Source organism: Cucurbita moschata, unplaced genomic scaffold (assembly GCF_002738365.1).
Source record: "Cucurbita moschata cultivar Rifu unplaced genomic scaffold, Cmos_1.0 Cmo_Scf00053, whole genome shotgun sequence".
NCBI classification, from domain to species: domain Eukaryota; kingdom Viridiplantae; phylum Streptophyta; class Magnoliopsida; order Cucurbitales; family Cucurbitaceae; genus Cucurbita; species Cucurbita moschata.
The window spans coordinates 239,116-260,601 of NW_019268569.1; the positions used below are offsets into that span (position 1 = coordinate 239,116).

Sequence of the window (21,486 nt, forward strand, 5' to 3'; positions counted from 1 at the left end):
CCCCCCCCCCATATTCAAACTAAAAGAGTACACAGATAACTTATCAAGAAGAAGATTTAAGTACTCTACTAAGAAATGTTTGGGAATATGTGATTGGAGCTTGTAAGGGAATGATAAATGAGGTGTTTAAGGTAACCACTGGATCACGTAGAGCTTAGCATACAATTGATAAAAAAAAGAAATTATATTCAAATGATAAAATCCTGCTGAGCTTTATTTAGATATTTACCTTGCAAAGAAGTGGAAATCTGCAACAAGTTAACTATCTTATTATGATTTTGTTTGAACCGTCTCTCTTAGTTTTCAACATGCCAGATTAGACCGATTGCTTATGATGGAAAGTTGTACTCCAAACTCTGTATATTTTTAGTTTCCTCTTCAATATAGATTCGGCATAACCATTGTTGCGTTTATACAGTTTTAATGTATTAGTTGCTTCCAAAATTTTCTTCCTAGCTTTGAGCTCTCCAGGACGTATATTTTCTTCATTTAAAACCTTTTCCAACCTTTGGTTGTTTGCAGTGGCGATATTCAACCCAATGTGAAGCAGAGGATTATGTCATCCTTCCCGCACCATGCCCATTCCGGGATTGTTGAGGCTGCCAGGGATTTATATATGCAAATTGAAGGAAATTGCAGAGATAACGATGGTAAGTTGATGTTTTATTATTATTTTTATTATTATTATTATTATTATTACATCTCTTTAAACGTTCGGGCCTTTGGTGCTCCCTACTTTATTCCCCTTTCTCTATGTTGGTATTGGATTTTGAGACTATTGCCGAATGCTACTGTAGTAGTCCAAGACTAGTGGATGTTTCTTTTTTAATCAATGTCTTTATGCTTTATATTTGAAGGATCTCTTGCTCTGTCTCTCTCTTGTAAGAATCCATTAGATGATGTCATTGATAAAGAGAGAAGATACAAAAGAAGGGGGAGATGAGATATCCCCACAACATCAAAGGGTTGCAAAAAAGGTCTCCCAATTGATGTGAATTTCAGCTAGGTCATAATCCAAAATAACTTTAGAAGGATACCACTGGAAAAAGCATGCATCCTTACACGATCCTGAAAAATACTCTGAATAGAGTCAAGATCTCTCAAGTGGTTCCTTTCAAACCAAGATCTCTCAAGTGGTTCCTTTCAAACCATGACACACCAGTTATTCTCTTGTACCATGTGATTATTTTTATTACCCAACACAACACTATCTCAAATAAGCCTTCTGATGATGGGAGTGCCTAGACCCTCAAACGGGAAAAGGAAATGGATTGCTAAGTTCCGAGTATCTTGAAGGAGAACCTATAAGAACTCTGCCATATGGTTCCTCTTTCCTACCTTAAATACACTGGGTTCGATGAACTTAAAATGAAGCAAATTATACGAAGGAAATTAAAAATACAATTAGGGGCTGTTTGGGTGAGATTGGTTTCCTAATACAACCCAATCTTTGCGGATGGGCTTCCCATCTCAAGGGTTCAAAGAAAACAAAACCCCCTCCAAACCCATAGGATATTTCCTTTAAACCCATGGTTTCTCTTGAAATTACAAGAACTTGGTGGGGCGCACCTCTTTTTTTTTCTAAATTATGGTGGATTCCTGTGGGAACGTTGGTTGGGGAGGAGAACAAACCACCATTTATAAGGGTGTGGAAACCTTCCCCTAGCAAACGCGTTTTAAAGCCTTGAGGGCAAGCCCGAAAAGGAAAGCCCAAAGAGGACAATATCTGCTAGCGGTGGATTGGGTCGTTACAATTCCACCATTTCTTTCTCAAATTTTCTCACAACGATGGTGGGTTCCTTAACTTTTCCTTCTCTCTCTATTTCTTTCTCTCTTAAAGATTTTTTTGTTATTACAATCATAGGTTTCTTCCATTAAAATGTAGAGTTGCATTATCTTTATCTCAATAAATTTATTCTTTTCATTTGTCTATATTTAATTTAATTAAAATAGTTCAAAATATATATAATCTTCTAACTTTAAGATAAGAAACGTATATTTTAGACTACTTGTATTTATATTTTAAAAGATACATTTGATTTTAACTTAAGATATTAAAAATTAAAAATATATTTTATTTTAAAATTAACAATAATCAATGTAACAAAGTAAATGATATTTTATTTTGAATTGATTAAGATAAAATTATTAATTTTTAAAATTTTATATTAGTTAGAGTAAAGAAAGTATTTAATTCTCAAATGAGATACGTCCAAAAAAAAGTACGTATGATTTAATTTTGAATTTAATCATATTAAAATAACATAAATGTATGATATTTTATTTTTAATTTAATTACACTAAAATTACAAAAACTATGTAAATTTTGCTTTATATGTAATTCTATGTTCTAATTTTGCTTTTCAATGGGCTCAAGACATTTCAACATATCCAAATAACTTTTGCTTTGTGTTTCTTTGCTTGAAAAAAATTAGAAAGTTGATCTTATATTCTTCAATTATTTTTTCCTTTTCATCCTTTTCTTAGTGGTGCAGTTAATTCCCTCGCTCAATTACTGATTGCCCCCCTCTTTGTCAAGCCAAAACTTATGCAACTTATGTCTAGTTGAGCTTTTTGTGGCAAATTTGGTTGGAAAGAAACTGTAAGACTTTGAACTGAATGTATAAAGACGTTAAAGAGTGCTTCATTTGACTAACGCTCTGCTTTCTTGATGGGGCCCCTCATCCTAAACATTTCTGCTAATCTCCTTTTGTAATTTATACCCATTACGGCCATTTTGCTATCACTATTATTTTTAGGATTCGGTGGATATTTTTGAAATCTCTCCCTGTTAACTTTGTTGTTTTTTTGTAACTTTTTCTTTTGATTGCACGAACTTCTCTCATGTTGAACATTCAATGAGACTTTGAACTTGCGTCTTAGTTGCCTTTGGAACATCCTAAATGGAGAAAGAAGTAGCAGCAATTTTCCTCGAGTAACTTCTTCGAATCTTTGAATTCTTTCTTTCAGAGGAATTCAAGGTAGAAGAAGACTATCTAGGTTACAATTCAACTGGTTCTATAATAGAAAAAGAGTGACCTGTGTTTAAAATTCTTAACTTTCCTGTAAAGTTATATCATTTTGGTTCCTTGAGGTTATTCCATGTCAGGTTTTTCTCTCAGGTATCCACTTAGGGCCCTGTTTAGCTGTAGGGAATCCAAGATGTTCATAAGAAAGTTATGTTTGGAAATCTAGGAGTGATGTATTTGATATGAAGTTTAAGAGACATATTTTGGAGCTTTATTTTTTATTGGACATGTGTGAACTAATTGCAACTATATCATAATTCCAATCATTCATTGTACAAAAAAATGTATGTTTATGTTAAAGTTTTTCCCAAACTTAAATAGTAAATGGAAAATTTCCAATTTACTCCTTAATCGTACTAATAAAATAAATATGATATGCAAGTTGGACATAGAATATTTAGTGCATTTTCTGATTTTTATTTTTGTTATCATAATGTTGAATTGCTGATTCTTATGTCATATGCAAGTTGAAACAACTCAAAGTAATAAACAGTATAACTTAGTGGACTACTGTTTAGATGACACTAGTTCTTCCATTAGAATAATAGTCGAATGGGTGTATGATACATTATGTTTGATTTACTAATTTGGAATGATTGTTGAGTGAATTGAGGGGCAGGATCTGAACCATGCGGCCTTCTTTCTTCATTGCTGGGTCCTGGGTGCGAGTGTGATGGTTACCAGGTTCGCATTGTAGGGCATTCCTTAGGAGGAGCTATTGCAGCATTACTTGGACTAAGAGTATGTTACAACTTCTATCCCCTTTTTTTCTTGCCTGTATGTATGTGTCACTTTTTAGGGAGCAGTAAAGGGATGATGGTATTTTGACTTCTAAGAAGGGTTTCTGGTTGCCTCCTTGGCCTCTTTTTTCTGCTCAGTAAAATTATTGTTTATTAAAAAAAAAAAAAGAGTCAGTTATAAAATTTGTTCTAAAAGACTTCCAACCAAATCAATCGATTATATATGAAGAGAAACATTAATAAAATAATAGGACATAAAGGCTACAACCAATTCCCAGTATGGCATGACATTAAGAAATGCAGGATATGATAATTGGGGGATTAACTAGCACACAAGTTTCTTTTACATATTGCTAACTTAATGTAATCCATCTCTCTCTCTCTCTCTCTCTCTCTATCTGTTAATTACTCTGGTAGTATATATTAAATATTCCCATCAGAGGTAGCTTGATTTGGCTTATTTTTCATTTGCCGGCAAATTTCCCTTGGACTTTGGACTGGGTTTCTTTTAGCTTTGTTGGGTTTTCTCCGAGTGAGTAGATCAGCTTCTGTTCCAGTGTGTTGTGAGCGGTACTAGCGAGGAAGCAAGTTTAAGCTTGACTTCCCTGATCTCGACTTTTTAGGATATCTGGAAAGACAGAGGGCTCGTGGTACCAGCTGCCCTTCCTCCTCTGCTTTGAGAACCGGTTCACCTAGAAATAGACGTATTAGCTCACGTAAAAGAATGGATTTTGAAGACCATTCATAGATATTTTAGAGACTGGGAATAAAAATTCTTGTGGTTTCTATTGGTCCTCCCTCACAGGACCTTTCCTGTAATAATATTCCTTGATTTCTAATCTTGATAAGCCGGAAAGCTCCTTTTTTTTTTTTTTTTCTTCTTTTGTGCTTTTCCTTGCCTGCAAGATTGGACAGTTCTTGCGGAGAAGAGGCTTTACATATTTTCAGATTTGATCTGGATGCATATTTCAATTGATTTAGCTGCCCACCTCTACCTTTGTTTATTTTGTCGTGGTTTGAGATGTGTATTTTGACACCTTTGGAGTGAAACTACACTGTCTACCTTCACCCCAATGGCTGTCAAACAACATTGCTTTGGATGCTATTTATGTTTCTTCCTTTTTTTGAACACCCGCAAATCGATTGGATGTTCTCAATGTCTTGAAGTCTCATTTGATTATTACAATGATTGTCCTAGCCCATTGTTGTTTTTACATTTGTTTATTTTCCTGAGTTCTAGATCACTTATTTCATTTTCATATCATGTATTACTTTGCACAGTTATACAGTCGGTGCCCCAGCTTACATGTTTATGCATATGGGCCGCTTCCATGTGTAGATTCAATAATAGCAAGTGCTTGTTCAGATTTCGTGACTAGGTAATGTAAACTGCTAAGTTCCCGCGATGAATTGATGTAAATCACCTTTTTTCACTCTACACACCACTTGCTTTGAAATTTCTGCAGTATTGTGTTCAACAATGAATTTTCATCTCGACTTTCGGTTGGATCAATATTGCGTCTTCGTGCTGCTGCAATTAAAGCACTGTCAAAAGACAGCAAAGATAAGTCGACACCAGTTTTCGAGCTTGCTCGTAGATTCCTTTATGTAAGTCAGAAAGATGGGACAGAGAGAAAGAATTCTCAGTCAGAAAAGTATCCTAGGGAAATTCAGGCTGATGACCAGAGAATCTCCACTAGTTATCAGCAGAATGAGAGTAGAGGTAGGTAGTCTTTTGGCTCTGTAATAACAAAGTTTTAGCTCAAGCAATACATTTGCCTGTCCCTTACAAAAGAATTTTGGCGTAACTGCAGTGGACAAGAATGAATGCCAAGAATTCTCTCTCTTAGCAGAGAATCAAGCGAAAGAAAACGATACAACGGTTGAACGTGATGAGTTTTCAAATTCCGATGCTCTGGTATCTCAATTCATTGAAGCTGTTGAAGGATCTGATAACAACAAGAACTTGACTGAGGATTTCTCAGAGATGTATCTTCCAGGCCTTTTAATCCATATAGTTCCTAAAGAAAGAAGGTTCACTTTACCTTTCTTGAACAGCTTGAGGTGCCAAGGTGTTGCAGATGATTATAAAGCTTATGTTGCAAGCAGAGAGAAGTTCAAAGACATTAAGGTGTCGCCTTCAATGCTCTTAGATCACCTTCCTTGGAGGTACACTTCCAACATTCCACCTTATTATTATTCAGTTTCTATCACTTCTAGCTGTTCTGCAATTTCTGTTCCTTTTGTTTTCAGATGTCACGCTGCTTTGCAAAGGCTTTTGGATGCTGAAACCGCCAAAGGTTCGGTTCATGAAACTCTTAATGTGTAAATTAAAGAACACACTTGAAGTGAATTGGGAACATTATTTGAAAATAATATTAATTATAAAATCTTAGTTCTTTCAACTGTGTTTCTTCTGTTTTCTTTCAGTTTGAGGTAAAGTTATTTGTTTGATAGTTTTGGGTGTTCTTTTCTGGCTTGAAAGGAGTTCTATTGCAAAGCTCTTAAACTATAAATAATATGGATATGATCATTCGTTACTCATGAATTTCAATACAATCTGGATTTCAGGTTTGGATAGCGTTTTCTTTTTCCCCATTTTCTGTAAAGTCTAGTGGAGGTAGAGATGCAAATGGAGGTTGTTTGATTAGTTTATACAATGTGGTTTGCACTACTAAGGTTTTATAGAACACTGCAAATTAACAGGGGAGACGGTTTGGTTTGGTTTGGTTTGGTTTGGTTCGGTTCGATTCGGTTCGGTTTGGTTCGGTCTAGGTTTTGATAGATTTTATTAGTTCAATCACTTTTACGTGGGCTTGGACAATTTTGTGCTCAAGTGCATTTAATCCTAGATATGTGTATGGATCCTGTCCATCTGATCTAATTAACTTACACAAGTGCTACTCCTGGTTCTTAGCAGTTAAATTAGGCTGATGGATTGTAGTTAAGCTAATTGAGATAAAAGTAGTTAATTAGAATAATTGGGAAAAATAATTGAGAATAGCTTATAAAATTTAATTAATTAGACTAATTGAGAGTAGCTTATAAATTTAACATAAATTTTAAACAACGAAAACATAATTACATAAACAGACTCAGACATGGATTATCAATAGTCTCTAGCCGGATTTCCAATAGTCTCTAGCCTATTGGTCTCGACTTCGGTTGACCTACATCATCTAAATCTAGAAAGAAAAATTAAAATAATTTTGATGAATAATTAATTATTCAATCAGTTGCTAACTTATCTTTCATAAGTTTTATTGGCATTGACTCCTAATTTCTCTTTCTAGGGCCACCTGTTCCTTAATGAGCAGTTTAGGTTACTGACTTTCTCTATATGCTTATATAAAATTTCGGACTCATATGTAAGACTTGCTCTCGGTCAAATACGGTCCGTCTACTAATTTCTCTGGCGACTTGTAGTGTAATAATCTAAAAAATAAAAATAAAAATAAAAAAAATAAAAGAAGACAGCAGAAGCTTCGCTGCTGCCACGAAGAAAGAAGGAATTGACAGATAGAAAGAAGGAATTGACAGATGGCTTAAGGAGGAAAAGAAAGAAAGTTGGGAGCATTTGGGCTGTGTAAGAGTCTATGAGTTTGTGGAGTAAAATTGTAAGGGTTAGAGAGTTGTGGTGTGGGAGTAAAACCGAGGAACTGAAGGAAGAAAACAGAAGAGGGAAAGCAGAAAACAGAGGAATAATGTTCTAATCAGTGGTTTTCGGTAAACCTTAAGGTTCATTGGCGTTTGTTGTGACAACGTGCAAACTTGAGGATGGGAAGACGATTGTGAAGACTTTCCGCCATTGAAGCTCCGGATTTAAGTCGATTTAAGCGTTTATTGGAAGGTAAGAAAATCCATATTACCGAATCTTTAAATCTGGATATCTTAGTCTATACCGCGTAATAAGTTATGAAATGTGGCTCGTTAGATTCCTAATAAAGAGATCTATAAAGTTGTAGAAGAAATCGAGATGAAATTCGGATCGTAGAAGTAAGATATGGCTTAGGGATACAACGGGTATTAACGGAAAAGTTGGAAAAAATTGCATAAAACGCGAGGTTGAAGACGAGCGCGTGAGAGACACGCGGGGCACGTGAGAGTCCGAGAGTGAGAGCGCGACTGTGCGTAGATCAAGCGCGTGAGAAAAGCACACCGAGGGTGTGAAGGCGCGTGCGTCATCATTTTGGCTCCCGATTTGTCCCATTCGACTCCTTATGACCTGTCCTATCAATGTTGGTTTATACTTATGTTGAAAATTGTGAAATATAGGCCTAATTGGAAGAAATTGGGTTGAAATACCCTATTAAATGTACAACCAGGGAAAAAAGGATTCGAAACCAAGTAGCATACCATGCATTAAACTGGTTTTTAACTTGTTCTACAACATGCGAGTATGTTGTTTACATGATTAAGAGTTTAGTATGTTAATATGTGCTTTTAATATTGACTGATTATTTGTGTGTTGTGACTGCTTGCCTGTGATGTAAGCATGTTATAAATTATTACTAGAATGTTCTGTGTCAAACATTATAAACATATGAAATCATGCATCAGATGTGAGTATGCTAAGTATGTTAATGGAAAGGTTACGACTCTAGGATATGCTTATAGATTGTTGAGTCATGGCCTATTTATATGAGTATTGTAGTCTACTAATTTCCGTGGAGTTCCTGACCAACGCGTTGTGTGCTAAGTCAGAGAGAATGAGTACTCCTGACCGTTGATATATGAGATTTACAAGCCGCCAGAGAAATTAGTAGACGGACCGTATTTGGCCGAGAGCGAGTCTTACATACGAGTCCAAAAATTCTAGATAAGCATATAAAGAGAGTCAGTAACCTAAGCTGGAGGTAGCTGAGATACCTCATTAACGAACAGATGACCCTAGTAAGAGAAACTAGGAGTCAATGGCGAATAAAACTTAAAAACACCTGGAAAGATTAATTATAATTCATGAAAGATAAGTTAGCTACTTACTAGGTAATATAATTACTCATCAAAATTATTATAACTTTTCTTTCCAGATTTAGATTATGCAGGCCAACTGAGGACGAGACCAGCGAGCTAGAACCTATTGGGAATCTATATTTGAGTCTGTTTGTGTACTTATGCTTTCGCTGTTTAAAATTTGCATGGATTGTTTTTAATTTTTAAATAGTACTGATTTTAAATGTTTTACTTGATGTTTATGAAAATGTCTTGGAAAAGTTTGAAAATTTATGATTGGTTGTCGAAGTTTGTTATTGGCGTTAGTGGTAACTTCTGTTAATCGCGTTGTCGATGATCGAGTGTTACAAGGTGGTATCGGAGCCTAGGTTATAGGTTATGTAGATAGTCTAGAATAGACAGTATGGGTTCCTCTAGTCCAGCTCAGTGGTATCTCGCCTCGGTCAGGTAAGTGGTGCATATCTAAATTGTATGAAAGAATAGTATGAAAAGTTTGAAAGAATTGATTATGACCACTTAATTATGTGTGTGACAAAGATGGTAGTGTTAAAAGTTAGACTCTAATATGTCCAATGTGGACCCGGGGAATGAGGAATAGCTTGTAGAAGGAACTGCTCCAATAAAGGCGGTTTTGGAGCCTGCTGCTCCGTCGGCATCTAGCGATCAGCCGATTGTTGTTATTATCTTGGAGGCATTGCAATCGCTGATTCAGAGCCAAGTGAATCAAGCGGTGCAGAGCCGAGTGGATTAGGCGGTACAGGCAGCTTTTGCTGGTCTTGGGAGTCAGGCGGCTCCGACAGCACCTGTATCTAGTCATGTGACTCCAGTGTCTGAAGCACCAGGAGTAGGTGTTCAGGCAGTGATACCTCCAACAATTTCGAAGGAGCTACCTGGTACAACTGTAGTGATAGAGGCACCACCGCGGGTAGTAACTTATGGACGACGATGTGTCATGGAGGAAAGTGAATATATACGAGATTTTACCAAACTTGTCCCGCCAACTGGAGGAAAGGGGACTGATCCTGAGGCGGCTGAATGGTGGTTAGAATGTATTGAAACAAAGTTTACATTCTTTAACTGCCCAGAGAATCATAAGGTGCTGTGTGCTACATATTTGTTGGAAGGACCAGCCTATTTTTGGTGGAAGTCAAAGAAGTCGAAGATGGAGACTGGTGGAGCCCCAATTGCATGGGCGACATTCAAACATCAGTTTTGTGAGAAATACTATCCTACTCTAATGAGATTACGAAACCGAAAGACCTTTATGCAACTGGAACAGGGTAATATGTCAGTAGAGGAGTATGAGGGGGAATTCACTCGATTATCTAGATTTGTTCCTTTTATGGTTGCTATTGAGGAAGAGAAGACGAATCTTTTTATCCAGGGTTTGAGGCAAGAGATGCAGGGATCCATGTCTGCTCATGCTTCTCAAGATTTCGTCACCGCTTATAATGTTGCGGTGAAGTTAGATGCTACCACCCCCGAGGGTAATCAGGGTTCCAGCAGTCAGATGCGACCAAGTGGTAAACGAAAATTTACTCAAATATCCTCGGGTTCGCAACATCAGACAGTACCGCTATGAGTTGATCGTCGGCCTTCCTCAAGTGATGGGAAGGCAGTTTGCAGTAAGTACGGGTTAACTCATGCGGGATCTTGTAATGCTACAGACAAGACATGTTATAACTATGGTAAGACTGGACATCTCGCTAGAGTGTGCCATAGTGCAAAGAATGCTAATGTGATGCGCCCCAAGCGACCCGCTTTAGGAGGAGGAGGAGGTCAGTCCAGTGCTGGGGCACAACCTCAGGCTCGAAGTAAAGCCTTTGCCACGATGAGCAAGGCAGCAGAGGATGCCAGCACGGTGGTGACATGTACTTTACCCATTTATGGCTACTTTGCTTATACTGTGTTCAATTCTGGCTCGATGCATTCTTTTATATCATTATCGTTTGTTCGTTAAGCCCGACTTGGAGTAGAGCCTTTAGGTTATGAGGTTCTAGTTTCTACACCTTCAGGAGTCATACTAATGACTTGTGAAAAGGTGAAACTGGATAAAGTAGAAGTATCCGGCCAACCATTAGACGTGTTGTTAATGGTGCTAGATATGTATGATTACGATATTATTTTGGGCATGGATTGGTTATCTGCTCATCATGCCAGTATCGATTGTTATAAGGAGATAGTTTTTCACCCCCGATGGGGAAGCAACCATTAGACGTGTTGTTAATGGTGCTAGATATGTATGATTACGATATTATTTTGGGCATGGATTGGCTATCTGCTCATCATGCCAGTATCGATTGTTATAAGGAGATAGTTTTTTATTTTGGGCATGGATTGGCTATCTGCTCATCATGCCAGTATCGATTGTTATAAGGAGATAGTTTTTCACCCTGGGCATGGATTGGCTATCTGCTCATCATGCCAGTATCGATTGTTATAAGGAGATAGTTTTTCACCCTCGATGGGGAAGCAACCATTAGACGTGTTGTTAATGGTGCTAGATATGTATGATTACGATATTATTTTGGGCATGGATTGGCTATCTGCTCATCATGCCAGTATCGATTGTTATAAGGAGATAGTTTTTCACCCCCGATGGGGAAGCAACCATTAGACGTGTTGTTAATGGTGCTAGATATGTATGATTACGATATTATTTTGGGCATGGATTGGCTATCTGCTCATCATGCCAGTATCGATTGTTATAAGGAGATAGTTTTTCACCCCCGATGGGGAAGAGCTTCCGGTTTCAGGGTATGAAGCCGGGAAGTGTTCCCAAGACAATAACTGCTTTAAAGGCTAGGAAGTTGATTAGTCATGGGGCTGTGGCATTCTTGGCTAGTGTGGCAGAAGTGAGACGAGTTGATACAGATGTATCAGCTGTACCTGTGGTGAATGAGTTCCTGGATATCTTTCCTGATGAGTTGTCTGGCTTGCCACCAGAGCGGGAAGTCAACTTTGGCATTGAACTTGAACCATGGACGACACCTATCTCTAAAGCTCCTTATAGGATGACTCCCGCAGAATTGAAAGAGTTGAAGCTGCAATTATAGGAGTTGTTGAACCAGGGGTTCATACAACCTAATGTATCACCGTGGGGAGCTCCGGTGTTGTTCGTGAAGAAGAAGGACGGTACACTCCGTCTCTGTATTGATTATAGGGAGCTGAATAAGGTGACCATTAAAAATAAGTATCCCTTGCCGCAAATTGACGACTTGTTTGTCCAGTTTCAAGGGGCAGCAGTATTTTCGAAGATTGATCTTCGTTCTAGTTATCACCAGATAAGAGTCAAAGAAGAAGACATACCGAAGACGGCTTTTCGTACTCGATATGGGCATTATGAGTTTGTCGTGATGTCCTTTGGCTTGACTAATGCCCCTACAGTGTTTATGTAGCTGATGAATCGGGTATTCCAGGATTTTCTGGATTCTTTTGTTATTGTGTTCATTGATGATATCTTGGTTTATTCCAAGACAAACGATGAACATGCAGAACATTTGAGGAAGGTTTTGTTGGTTCTACGTGAACAAAGATTATATGTCAAATTCTCAAAATGTGATTTTGGGCTTCAGAAGGTAGTATTCCTTGGTCATGTGGTATCCAAGGATGGTATAGCTGTTGATCCAACAAAGGTGGAGGTAGTTATAGGTTGGGCTCGACCAACTACAGTTACTGAGGTGAGAAGTTTCTTGGGTTTAGCAGGATACTACAAGCGATTTATTAAGGACTTTGCAAAGATTGCAGCACCACTGACTCAGTTAACTCGAAAATGAAAGAAATTTGATTAGAGTCGAGCTTGTGAAAGTAGTTTTCAGGAACTCAAGGAAAGACTAGCGTCAGCCCCAATGCTTATTGTACCTGACAGTATTGGGAATCTAGTCATTTATAGTGATGCCTCTAAGCAAGGGTTGGGATGTGTACTTATGCAGAATGAGAGAGTTATTGCTTATGACTCTCGGCAGTTGAAGGATTATGAACGCAACTACCCAACTCCTGATTCAGAGTTAGCTGTTGTGATGTTTGCTCTGAAGATATGGAGACATTATTTGTACGGTGAGATGATACAAGTATATACAGATCATAAGAATCTCAAATATCTATTCACCTAGAAAGAGCTCAACATGAGGCAACGTCGATGGTTGGAGTTAGTGAAAAATTATGATGTGGAGATCCTACATCACCCTGGTAAAGCTAATGTGGTAGCTGATGCCTTGAGTCGTAAGATAGCTCACTCATCTGCAATGTTGATGAGACAACCCAACATTCAGATGGAGTTTGAACGAGCTCAAAGCTATTGGTCAGGGAAGCGACATCTCAGCTAGCTCTTATGACTATCTGTCCGACATTGCAACAACAAATTATTTAGGGTCAGCAGAGGGACCCTTATTTTGCAAAAACCATGAAGCAACTTGAGACTGAACAAGTAAAGGATTTCTTGATAACGGGGATGGATGTTTGAAGTGGCGAAATCGAACTTGTGTGCCAAACGATGTAGAGATCAAGAGGAAGATTCTTCTAAGGCACATGAGTCTCCCTACACCGTACATCCAGGTGTCACAAAGATGTATCAGGACTTGAAAACATGCTTTTGGTGGCCTAGAATGAAGAAAGATGTTGCTGAGCATGTGAGTAGGTATTTAACTTGTCAACAAATTAAGGCACCTAGACAGAAACCTGTTGGATTATTGCAACCTCTTAATGTGCCACAGTGGCCAATGGAAGTGGGAAGAAGTGACCATGGATTTCATAACAGGGCTACCTAGAACCCAGTCAGGGTTTACAGTGATATGGGTTGTTGTGGATAGTGACCATGGATCAATCCATGCCCAAAATAATATCATACTTGTACTCATCTAACGCCATTAACAACACATGTAATGGTTGGCCAGATACTTCTACTTTATCCAGTTTCACCATTTCACGAGTCATCAATATGACTCCTGAAGATGTAGATACTAGAACCTCATAACCTAAAGGCTCTACTTGAAGTCAGGCTTGACGAACAAACGATAATGATATAAAAGAATGTGTCGAGCCAGAATCAAACACAGTATAAGCAAAGTAGCCATAAATGGGTAAAGTACCTGTCACCACCGAGCTGGCATCCTCCGCTGCCTTGTTCGTCATGGCAAAGGCTTTACTTCGAGCCTGAGGCTGTCCCCCAACACTCGACTGACCTCCTCCTCCTCCTGGAGAGGGTTGCTCGAGGCGTATCACATTAGGATTCTTTGCACTATGGCACACTCTAGCGAGATGACCAATCTTACCACAGTTATAACATGTCTTGTCTGCAGCATTACAAGATCCCGCATGAGTTAACCCGCACTTATTGCAAACTGCCTTCCCATCACTTGAGGAAGGCCGACGATCAACTCATAGCGGTACTGTCTGATGTTGCGATTCCGAGGATATTTGAGTAAATTTTCGTTTACCACTTGGTCGCATCTGGCTGCTGGAACCCTGATTACTCCTCGGGATGGTAGCATCTAATTTCACCGCAGCATTATAAGTGGTAATGAAATCTTGAGAAGCATGGGCAGACATGGATCCCTGTATCTCTTGCCTCAAACCCTGGATAAAGGGATCCGTCTTCTCTTCCTCAATAGCAACCATAAGAGGAACAAATCTAGATAATCGAGTGAATTCCGCCTCATACTCCTCTACGGACATATTACCCTGTTCCAGTTGCATAAAGGTCTTTCAGTTTCGTAATCTCACTAGAGCAGGATAGTATTTCTCACAAAACTCATGTTTGAACGCCGCCCATGCGATTGGGGCTCCACCAGCCACCATCTTCGACTTCTTTGACTTCCACCAAAAATAGGCGGGTCCTTCCAACAAATATGTAGCACACAGCACCTTATGATTCTCCGGGCAGTTAAAGAATGTAAACTTTGTTTCAATACATTCTAACCACCATTCAGCCACCTCAGGATCAGTCCCCTTTCCTCCAAAAGTTGGCGAGGTAAGTTTCATAAAATCTCGTATATACTCATTTTCCTCCGTCATACATCGTTGCCCTTAAGTTACTACCCGCGGTGGTACCTCTGTCACCACCGCTGTACTAGGTAGCTCCGTCGAACTTGTTGGAGGTATTACTGCCTGAACACCTACTCCTGGTGCTTCAGACACTGTAGTCGCCTGGCTAGATATAGGTGTTGTCGGAGCCGCCTAGCTTATAAGACCAGTAAGAGCTGCCTGTACCGCCTGATCCACATGGCTCTGCACCGCCTGATCTACTCGACTCTCAATCAATGATTGCAGTGCTTCCAAAGTAATCACAACAGTCGGCTGATCTCTCGATGCCGACAGAGCAATAGGCTCCGGATCTGCTTCTGCTAGAGCAGTTCCTTCTACAGGCTGCTCCTCATTCCCGAGGTCCACATTGGACGTACCAGGGTCTAACTCTTAAATACTACCATATCTGTCACACATAATTAAGTGGTCATAATCAATTCATTTGAACTATTCATACGATTCTTTCATACAGTTTAGTTATGCATCACTTACCTGATTGAGACGGGATACCGCTGAGCCGGACTAGAGGAATCCATACTGTCTACAGAATCTATAACCTAAGCTCTGATACCAACTGTAACACCCACTCATCGACAGCGCGATTTACAGGAGTTACCATCGACTCCGATAACAAACTCCAACAACCAATCATAATTTTGCAAAAGATTTCCACAAAAAATGTTCATAAACACCAAGTAAAACATTCAAAACCAGTTCTATTTAAAACATTATTAACCAACATAAATTTTAAACAACGAAAACATAATTACATAAATAGACCCATACATGAATTTCCAATAGTCTCTAGACCATAGTCTCTAGCCCGCTGGTCTCGACCTCGGTTGGCCTGCATCATCTAAATCTGGAAAGAAAAGTTAAAATAATTTTGATGAATAATTAATTATCCAGTAAGTAGCTAACTTATCTTTCATAAGTTATAACTAATCTTTACACGTGTTTTTAAGTTTTATTGGCAATTGACTCCTAGTTTCTCTTTTTAGGGCCACATGTTTCTTACTGAGGTATCTCAACTATCTCCAACTTAGGTTACTGACTCTCTCTACATGCTTATCTAAAATTTCCGACTCGTATGTAAGACTCGCTCTCAGTCAAATACGATTTCTCTACTAATTTCTCTGGCGGCCTGTATAACTCATATACCAACGGTCAGGATTACTCATTCTCTCTGACTTAGCACACAACACGTTGGTCAGGAACTCTGCGGGAATTAATAAACTACAATACTCATATAATTAGGCCATGACTCCACCATCTATAAGCATATCCTAGAGTCATAACCTTTTCATTAACATGCTTAGCATACTCACATCTGATGCATGGTTTCAATATGTTTATAATGTTCGACACATAGAACATTCTAGTAATAATTTATAACATGGTTACATCACAAGCAAGCAGTCACAACACATAATCAGTCAATATTATCAAAGCACATATTAACATACTAAGCTCTTAATCATGTAAACAACATACTCGCATGTTGTAAAACAAGTTAAGAACTAGGTTAACGCACGATATGCTACTTACTTGGTTTCGAATACCTTTTTCCCTTGGTTGTACGTTTAATAGGGTATTTCAACCCAATTTCTTCCAATTAGACCTATATTTCACAATTTTCAAGATATGTATAGACCAATTTTGATAGGACAGGTCAAAAGGAGTCGAACGGGACAAGCCAGGAGATAAAATGATGACACACGCGCCTGCACACGCTCGGTGCGCTTCTCACGTGCCTGATCTGTGCACAGTCGCGCTCTCACTCTCGGACTCCCACGCGTCCCGCGTGTCTCTTGTTGGATCGGTATGGCAACCCTAGAGGGGGGGTGAATAGGGTTTTAACGATAAAAGTGTTTAAACTTGATTAATTTTTTCTAATGATAAAACTTTTTACAAATAAGTAGAAGATGATAATTACTAAAACAAAATAATTCAAGTCAAAACAATAATCAAGTAGAACATGCAATAAATCATAATAATAATCTTGAAATTAAATAGGAAAGAGTTAGAGAAAATGACACCGTAGTTTTATAGTGGTTCGGACAAACTCGACCTACTCCACTCCCCAAGCGCCTCTTGGGAATTTGAATAAAGAACTTTTCCGACTCTTTCCACGGATCAGAGCCAAACCGGTACACCGCTCTTTTTACGAGTTCAAGAGCAAACTCAATCCTTTCCACGGCGCAGGATCAAACCGATACAAGTATTTGAGTTTGATAATAACACACCACAACTCTCTCAAAGAGTAGATTTACAATTTGGGATACTCACAACTATTTCCTCACAATATAATAATAATCCCTCTCAAGAATAAGATGAAAAGAAATAAACTTGTAAGCTTGGAGAGAGCAACAAACAATGGAGACTTTGAACAAATGAGGATTGAAGAATGTATGTAAGTTGTGTATAATAAAAATGTGGGGAAGATGAGTTTATATAGAGGAGAAAAGTGGCAAAATGTAGGATTGAATATTGACCATTGGATTGTGTTAGGAATAATGGAAGGTGGAGATTAAACGTAATTAAATAAGAAAATTTTCTACATTCATTTATTTCAAAATTTTAATATAATAGTAATATAATATAATAATAATAAAAAGTTATGTGAGTAACGGTAAAATGAAATTCAAAATTTATTATTGAATAAATATAATAATATAATAATAATAAAAATGATGTGAGTAACTACCAAAATTTTAAAATATAATAATATAATATAGTAATAATAAAATTCGATGTGAGTAACGGTTATATTCAAATTTATATTTTGTAAAAATAATTTTATTTAGAAATGTAATAATAAGAAAAACTCCACCATTTGTTACTCTTCCAATATTATAAATGTCATACTTTGATATATTTTGATTTGTCCATCATTTTGATTTTGTTGCCACATCATCACGTCGGGTATGTTGTCTCGACTCTAATTTCTTCGTTTTAGCTCTGATTTGAGTAATTGAAAAGTTGTTGTAATCGTTATTCCCGACCTTATACTGTGGACAATTCAAAAAACTGAAAATAGTTAATAATTAAAAGTAGGTTTGTTATCATCAAAACATCAATAATTAATTCATTGAAATTAATTAATTGATGACAAACCATTTCAAGAAAAATTCATAAAAACCAATAATACACCATCCATGTAATAATATCAATACATACTAATATATTATCATAAATTTCACTCAAGAGCATATTCTCCTCTATATTAATGCCTCAAGAAATTATGAAATATCACACCAAGTAAATGATTCATAAATTATAAAACAACAAATTTAGAACATATTTTTCTTAATTTTCTCCCCCTTTGTAATCATCAAAATGAACAATTGAAAGAGAATGCATTTCATAATGACATAATGGCTCCCCCTAAAAACATGCATTCAAAAATTATAAAATTCAAGATATATCACAACGAATAATACCAAGCTCAAGCCTATTTTTGCAAAAATTTTCTTCATTCAATGGCTTGGTGAAAATATCGGCCAGTTGATTATTAGAGTTTACAAAATCAAGAATAATATGTCCATTTTGCACATGCTCTCTAATAAAATGATGTCTAATGTCAATATGTTTAGTTCTAGAATGATGAATAGGATTTTTAGTTAAATTAATAGCACTTGTATTATCACAAAATATAGGCACACTATGAAACTTTAATCCAAAATCACAAAGAGTTTGTTTCATCCAAAGAATTTGAGCACAGCAACTAGCAACCGCAATATATTCCGCTTCGGTAGTAGATAAGGCAACCTTATTTTGCTTTTTACTAAACCAAGAAACTAAGGAACTACCAAGAAATTGACAAGTTCCACTAGTACTTTTACGATCAAGTAAGCTTCCGGCAAAATCCGCATCAGAATATCCTACCAATTTAAATTCAACATTTCTAGGATACCACAATCCTAGATCAATAGTTCCGAGCAAATATTTAAATATTCTCTTAACAGCATGTAAATGAGATTCCTTAGGACACGATTGAAATCTAGCACAAAGACATACACTAAACATAATATCGGGTCTACTAGCGGTCAAGTAAAGTAAAGATCCAATCATACCTCGATAAGCTTTAATATCCACACTTTTACCTTTTTCATCCTTGTCAAGCTTAGTGGATGTGCTCATGGGAGTTCTTGCAATCTTACCTCCATTGAACTTGAATCTTTTGAGCAAATCTTTAGTGTATTTCTCTTGATTGATGAAGATACCATTCTTGAGTTGTTTGATTTGAAGTCCAAGAAAGAAACTGAGTTCTCCCATCATACTCATCTCAAACTCACTTGTTCGAGATCACCAAGAATAAGTCCTTGGGATGAGACAAGGCATACCTCCATTCTTTTGGCATTGATGAAGAACCTTCTTCCTTTAAGCTCATCTCTTCTTTACTCGTAACAATTTCTTTGTCGTTGTCACTAACGAGTAAATCTCCAAAATTTCTTTCTAAATCATCACTACAAATAGACTCATTAGAAATATTATTGCAAGATTCATCAAATACCACATGCATAGGTTCTTCAATAACTAAAGTTCTCTTATTGAAAATTCTATAAGCTTTACTAGTAGATGAATAGCCAAGAAAAATACCAATATCAGTTTTTGAATCAAACTTTCCAAGCTTCTCTTTGTTGTTCAAAATAAAACATTTACAACCAAAAACTTTGAAATACCCAACATTTGGAATTTTGTTATGCCAAAGTTCATAAGGAGTTTTATTTAATGAAGGTCTAATTAAAACTCTATTTAAAATATAACAAGCGGTATTAACGGCTTCCGCCCAAAAATATTTAGGTAAATCATACTCATTTAACATTGATCTAGCAAATTCTTGTAAAGTACGATTTTTCCTTTCAACCACACCGTTTTGTTGAGGAGTCCTTGGAGAGGAGAAGTCATGAGAAAAACCATTATCTTCACAAAATTTTTCAAAGGCAACACTGTTAAATTCTCCTCCATGGTCACTCCTAATTTTAGTAATTAAAAACCCTTTTTCATTTTGAACTCTTTTTACAAAACTAGCAAATCTTTTCAAAACATCATTCTTATGTTTTATCATCAAAACCCAAGTAAATCTTAAAAATCATCCACTATCACAAAAGCATAATAATTTCCTCCTAGCTATTTTAGAAGGGCCAAATAAGTCTATATGGAGTAGTTGAAGAGGTCTAGCAGTAGAAATCATATTTTTAGATTTGAAAGAAGACTTAGTTTGCTTACCCACTTGACAAGCGTCACAAATTTTATCTTTTTCAAATTTAAGTTGAGGAAGACCTCTAACTAATGAATTTTTTGAAATATTTGAAATCAAGCACATACTAGCATGTCCTAGTCTTCTATGCCATAGCCAAGAGTTATCAAGCAAAACCGAAAGACATTTATCATTTGTAGGACAATCATTCAAATCAATAGTATACACATTATCGTCTCTATTTCCTACAAACAAAACTTTTCTATCACTAGCATTTTCAATTATGCAATTATTCTTATCAAATACAACTCTAAAACCTTTATCACATAATTGACTAATGGTCATGCTTTAAACCATCAACTAACAATACATTTTCAATGAGAGTACAAGAGTCATTACCTATAGTACCCTTACCAATTATTTTACCCTTCTTGTTATCACCAAAGGTTACTAAGCCACCATCCTTCTTGGAAAGATTGACAAACTTGGATGGATTACCCGTCATGTGTCAGCAACCACTATCCAAGTACCACTTATTTTTCTTGGAGGCTTTCAAACAAACCTAAAAACAAAGATATTCAAAATTGACCTTTTGGTACTCATACTTGTTTGGGTCCTAGAAAGTTAGTATTCACAAATTTAGGAATCCATTTCATATTTGCATTCATATTAAAGACATTGTATTTAGATAAGTAACAAGAATAATCTTTATGTCCAAACTTACCACACGAGAAACAAACGACATTATGCAAGAATTTATTTCTTAGACTAAATTTGTGTATTCTATTTTTATTCGAAAAATTATTTTCTAAAACATTGGTAAACTTTGTATTTTGAGAAACTTTTCTTCCTAAATGAATATTTTGAGAATTTTTCAATTTAAAGCACTTAGGTCTAATATGACCTTCAACACCACAATAATGACATATAGGCACAAATCTAGATTTATCATACTTAGATACAAATTTACATGTGTTAGATTTAGACAAGATAGGGGATGCTTTAACAAGATAGGGGATGCTTTAACAAATATTGTTTTAGAACTTGAAGGGGTAGAACATTCATCAATATAGCCTAATCCTCTTTTATCACCATATGACTTACCTCCTTCAAGTATTTTATCTAATTTTTGAGCACCTATTGTTAACATTTTAATAGATTCCTTAGCCCTACCAAGTTCTTGCAAATTATTTGATTCATTCTCTTTGAGCAATTTAATTAATTTATCTTTTTCACCACAATCATGCTCAAGAGTCTTGACTTTATCAATTAATGCATTTTTCTCATCACAATCAAATACATGCTTTTCACAAGGTACATCAATTTTAACAATATTATGATCCTTCTCCTTTAAGCAAGAAATTTCATTTAGTAAAGACTTATTTTCAATAATTGAAGTCTTATATTTCTTTTTAAGCACAACATACTTTGAACTAAGTTTTTCTAAATCAATTGTCATCTCATCAACAAGTTTAAATAATTCATGATAAGAAAGAGATTCAAGAGTTACCTCATCTTCTTGTTCATCCTCTTGTTCATC

The 21,486-nt window shown here is 36.7% G+C and overlaps 1 protein-coding gene across 3 annotated transcripts in view; it reads left to right on the top strand.

Moving 5' to 3' along the window:
- Window positions 1-6,174, top strand: part of LOC111436326 (sn1-specific diacylglycerol lipase beta) — a 16,683-nt gene extending 10,509 nt beyond the window's left edge. For 2 of the 3 annotated variants that reach the window (XM_023074073.1, XM_023074071.1), the window contains exons 9-14: window positions 523-650; window positions 3,643-3,770; window positions 5,051-5,148; window positions 5,236-5,492; window positions 5,584-5,938; window positions 6,023-6,174. In XM_023074073.1, coding sequence (XP_022929841.1) covers window positions 523-650; window positions 3,643-3,770; window positions 5,051-5,148; window positions 5,236-5,492; window positions 5,584-5,938; window positions 6,023-6,098 — 1,042 coding nt within the window. In that variant the 3' untranslated portion in view covers window positions 6,099-6,174. The remainder of the gene's footprint in view (window positions 1-522; window positions 651-3,642; window positions 3,771-5,050; window positions 5,149-5,235; window positions 5,493-5,583; window positions 5,939-6,022) is intronic. The other variant, XM_023074072.1, reaches the window with a different exon arrangement.
- The last annotated feature ends 15,312 nt before the right edge of the window (window positions 6,175-21,486 follow it).